The sequence below is a fragment of the Neltuma alba genome, unplaced genomic scaffold (assembly GCF_004799145.2).
Source record: "Neltuma alba isolate B1F8T4 unplaced genomic scaffold, ASM479914v2 tig00011290_pilon, whole genome shotgun sequence".
NCBI classification, from domain to species: Eukaryota; Viridiplantae; Streptophyta; class Magnoliopsida; order Fabales; family Fabaceae; genus Neltuma; species Neltuma alba.
The window spans coordinates 43,452-48,766 of NW_021635999.1; the positions used below are offsets into that span (position 1 = coordinate 43,452).

Here is a 5,315-nt window from a genome sequence, read left to right on the forward strand (position 1 = left end):
CAAGTTATTAATTTAGAATTAAAACATGTTATTAACATTTAAAATTGTATCATGACAGTTTTTATTCAAAAATTTATTGCAAGTGTGTTTTGGAGATAAAAAATTATTAATTTAGAATTAAAATATATTAACTACGAAATGTAACGTATTGATTTTCAAAATTGTATTAATTTTCCTTTGATTTCTAATTAAATGGGCATCAAAGTCATTTTATAAAATTTTAGAATCCTCTTTGGGTCTTATGAGCTTATTAAGGATTTGACAAATTTAATGACCTAAATAATAATTTGGATTATTTTAAGGGATTTTTCCTTGTATATATGATTATAAAATTCATATCATGACTACATCCTAAAAAACATATCTTTTTTATTAATTTTCACAAATTAAAATATTTTAAACTCAAATAATTCAAACATCTTCATTTGCTGATAAAATTTTTTATGTTTTGCAGCAGATAAAGGTTTTGAGTATCCATCAATCTTTATTGGACTAGGTTCATGGGGCCAAGCCCAATGTTTAGGAGACCAAGCATGCGTCTAACTCGTTAGCCCACCAAAGGACAGCCACTAGCCACTTGAATCCATCTTCGTTGGCTAGATTTGAAATTTTACTTAAAAAATAAAAATTTTAAATATGAAAACACACACGCACCCCGACAAATGAATGGACCCGTGACCAGACAAACAATCACCAATTGCCATGAAATGATTACGACAAGGAAGCCTGACTTAACCTGAATTTCCGATGAAGGATTAACCTCTTGTTAAATATAAACACGGGAGTACAGCGCAAGCTTTACTCAAAACAGTGCAATAACGAAAGCAACTTTATATAAAGCAAGCATTTAGACTAGGCACTACAATTATTAGCAAATAAAATTACAACTTGCTCAACTTGACGGGACCCATCTCCTTTGCCCTGGCCCTCAATATATGCTTCTGTATCTTCCCAGTGGCTGTCTTTGGCAATGGTCCAAAAAACACCGACTTGGGTATCCAATAAGCAGGCATCTTTTCTCTACAGAACTTCATTATATCGTCAGCAAGACGTTGCTCATTAGAACCATCCACACCTGGCTTTAATGTCACAAAGGCGCAAGGAGACTCACCCCATTTCTCATCTGGCCTTGCAACCACTGAAGCCTCCAGTACTGCAGGGTGAGCGTACAGAGTATTCTCGATCTCAACACTACTGATATTTTCAGCCCCAGAGATGATTATGTCCTTTGATCTGTCTTTGATTTCCATATATCCATCAGGGTGTTTCACAGCAAGATCTCCAGAGTGGAACCATCCGTTTGCAAAGGCTTCTTCGTTTGCTTTTGGGTTCTTTAAGTAGCCTTTCATCACAGCATTACCACGCATCATAATCTCTCCGATGGTAGTTCCATTAGCAGGAACAGGTTGCATGTTTTCGGGTTTATGACATCAAGACCTTCTAAAGCAAGGTAGCGAACGCCTTGCCTTGCATGGAGCCGGGCTTGGGTTTCAGGGGGAAGAGATTCCCACTCAGGCTTCCAGACACATACTGTGGAGGGGCCATAGGTTTCTGAGAGACCATAAGTGTGAGTGACGCGAAATCCTCGTTGTGTCATGGCAGAAAGAACAGAAGGAGGAGGAGCAGCCCCTGCTGTATTCACATGCACAACATGGGGAAGAGGAAGAATGGCTTCCTCAGGCCGGGCGTTAACTATTGAGTTCAGTACCACTGGTGCTGCACAAAAATGTGTCACTTTGTACTTGGCAATGGCTTCATATACTGCCCTTGCAGTAACCTGTATAAAAAGCATTCAGTTGAAGGAAAATAATTGAGTTATCAAAGTAGGTATTAGGTAAAGAGAATGGATCTCAACAAGGATATTATAGTATGCATTAACTAACAAGTGAATCATGCATAAAGACTTCAGCTTCTCACAGCAAACAAAGAACAGGTCATTTGAAATATAACAAAAGATTCTATCTACCTTGTTTTAAAATAAGCATGCTATCACTTGTCACCTACTGAACAAACCAAAACGACCAATACAGAAGTAGTGGTCTGTAACTCCAAGCAAAATATCAAGGCCAATATTGACAATAGTGCCAAATTAAAGCTAGAAATAGAAAAGACAAACACGGCATGTCAGGCATGTTCATAAGGATGACAAGACAACTTGTTGAGACTCTCAACAGAATGCAGAACAAGAACATATCCATTGATATACCTGGCGAAGGCATATGTTAGTCCCACAAAGAGCGGCAAGTGTCCAAGTGTAGCACCAACCATTGCAATGAAACATAGGTAGTGTCCATAGATAGACAGCTCCTTCGTTCATCCCCCAAATGAGAGCTCCACTTAGAGACATGACATATGCCCCTCGGTGATGTAATACCACACCCTTAGGACTAGCAGTAGTTCCAGATGTATAACCCAGAGCAATGCTCTGCCACTCATCTTCTGGTGGTTTCCAAGCAAATTCAGGGTCACCACTTTCTAGAAATTTCTCATAGTCAATGGCACCTTTCGCCAAAGCATACCGTAATGCCTTAGGATCACAATTTTCATCACCGATGACTATTAAGATTGGAGGCTTAAAATTTTTGCTTTTCTCGGACCAGATTTTCAAAGCTTCCTCTGCCAAGGAAAAGAACTCTTGATCCACCATTACAACCGCGGCAGTTGAATGACCAAGAAGAAAAGCTATGGTTGATGCATTTAGTCGAATGTTAACAGTATTCAGCACAGCTCCTGCCATAGGAATTCCAAAATGAGCTTCATAAAGGGCAGGAATGTTAGGTGCAATAACTGCTACCTGTTGGCAGGAGAAGAAAATTACTTCAATAGTGAACACACTCTAGTACAACATGACAGAGTAACAAGGCCATCGTATTGAAAGTTTAACACGGGGAAAAGACTAGAAAGAAGCCCCAAAGGATTTGAGCAAGATCTTTTCATTAAATCGTCGGGAACAGGTCTCCAAGTAGAACCACTGCAAATTTTTTGGCACATCAATTCCTTTATGGGGGCGATTTTAATCACACACCGACATTCATAAAGGCGACCAATTAGTAAATGGTCGTGATTTTATTTATATTCATCATACAACGGAAGAATTCTAATCTCTGCCTCTATATACTTTCGCCTACCTCTGACCATCGAATTGCATATTTTGTCATAAAATAAAATAAAATAGAAAAGTCGTAAGCTTATCTATTTTACTTTAATTAATGAGATGACACGATGCCAGGAAATTTCACAAGCTTACGTAACAAACCTGAGTCAGCGAAAACCAAGTCTTGCTTAATTTAATCTAGCTCGATAAAGATTTGGCAGTCTTATCCAAAGAAGAGGCTAGATTAGGTTCTATTCGTGAATTATGAGGAACTCTGAAATTAACAATGAATTGTAGAGCTACAACGAAGCCATTCCATTTCAGTCAGATGATGAAAATACCCATAACTCATTTTCGTCCAGAAAGGAATCGCTATACGGCCATCATTGAATTTGGATTGTCTCTAGTCGAATCCATTCCAGAATAAAACAAAATCTGCAGTCATATTTGTTCATCTCCAGTAGGAAAGGCATAAGCCGCAACAGCTAAAAAGACATCGGGGTGATTTAAATATACTTTATGAATGATTTGTTCGGCTTAAACCAGAGGTGGAATCTTTTGTGTATGTTTTCCGTAAAGATAGAACTTTGTATGGCATATTCAAAAGCTTCTTGAATTTTCTCACCAACAAATACAAATCTTAAATTTACAAAAAATCAAATTATGTGCATTAAAGATTATAATAAACATCGTCAGCAACAGCTCTCAACTCTTCACCATAAAAATAATGTTATCGTTCCATAAGCCGGAAAAAGTCAATTTCGAGCAATTCAAAAGCGCCATAATTCTGCAAGAACGGCTAATCGATTTTAAGAATTTAAACCCACTCTCTTACAATTCAATAATATTTCTATGCACCCAAAAATGAGAACTAATACACAAAAAAATTAACGTCGACAGAAATTCTTTATATAATTATATAATATAATTAGTATAGCATATATTTAATAAAGTAAATGCAATTGACCTTATTAATTTCTAAATAAATTAAATATTTTATTTTATTTTTTTAATAACTTATTAAAAAAGTTCTTTTTCGTAAAAAGAGAGAGAGAATACGACAGAGCGAAAAAATGGACCCTGGGAGATCCAAATTCGAATCTCCCACCACAAAAATAACCCAGACACTGGGGGTCTAGGCCTACAGCCATAGAGCCTTATTATCATGCTTCCGCCTCCAATATTTATATTTATAATGAAAGAGAAGTAGCCAGAAACTCAAAGATTCATTTACTCTTAAAAATCAAGTTAATTCAGATAAACTCCTGCGTTTCCATCGTTCGCTGCTGTAAAATCGGGGTGATGGGATCTTATCATAGAACGAAGAAAAACGAAGGTTGAAGGTGACAGAGAAATACCGTAGAGCCGACACCGATGGAACGGAGAGAAAGAGCAGAGGCCAATCGGCGGCAACGCTGGTAAGTCTGAAGCCAGGTATAGTGGAGGGATCCATGGATAACCGATCTTCTGGTGGGATGCACCTGAGCTGCTCTTTCTAGAAACCACAACGGCGTCAAGGCTGTGTAGTTCGCCGCGTTCTTTGGAAGATCGTCTATGTCGCGCCCCACCATCGTCTCTGCTCCGCCTCCTCTCTCTCCGCTCTCTCTCCCTCTCTATCAGAATTTCTGTTTTCCCTCTCACACTGCGTTAAAGCTCGATGCATATGACTTCAGCTGCTCCCGGCCGCGTGCCTATATATAGAAGGCCTCGGAGAGAGTGGACGCCTGATCGAACGGCCAATAATGCCTGACGAAGCCAATTTCTCTTTCATTTTTATTTTTCCTGTGTTCCGAATTTGGCGTCATTATCTTTAGCGGTGTGTCTCTGGCTGGCGTTACTGTTAATAATTTTTAAAAATTTTAACTAAATTAGAATCTTCACTGGATCTAGATACATCGCGTTAAATGTGAAAAATCAATTGCATTATCACTAATCTCATATAATAAATACCAACTGCTCCATTCTTTAATATAAAAATTAATTTAATTTTTAATTTAATTTTAAATATAAAATTTTAATTCATTTATTCTGTATTTTATTTATTTATTTTTTTTAAAGTAGATTCTATACTTTTAAAAGTTCAATAAATAATAACGTTACTTGATATGTGATTAATAGAGTATTTTAAAAAAAATAACACTTAATTATTATAATAATTAATTTAATAAAAATTTTAATCTATTTAAATTAGTAAATAGCTTTTATATTAAAAGTAAAGGAA

The 5,315-nt window shown here is 36.8% G+C and overlaps 1 protein-coding gene across 1 annotated transcript; it reads right to left on the reverse strand.

The window, feature by feature from the left end:
* Window positions 1-811: 811 nt before the first annotated feature.
* Window positions 812-4,758, reverse strand: LOC114711470 (acetate/butyrate--CoA ligase AAE7, peroxisomal-like). Its single transcript, XM_028895880.1, is given in 4 exon segments — window positions 812-1,411; window positions 1,414-1,777; window positions 2,207-2,794; window positions 4,453-4,758. Coding segments are annotated over 4 exon segments (1,695 nt in total). The 5' UTR covers window positions 4,666-4,758; the 3' UTR covers window positions 812-881.
* Between the last annotated feature and the right edge of the window lie 557 nt (window positions 4,759-5,315).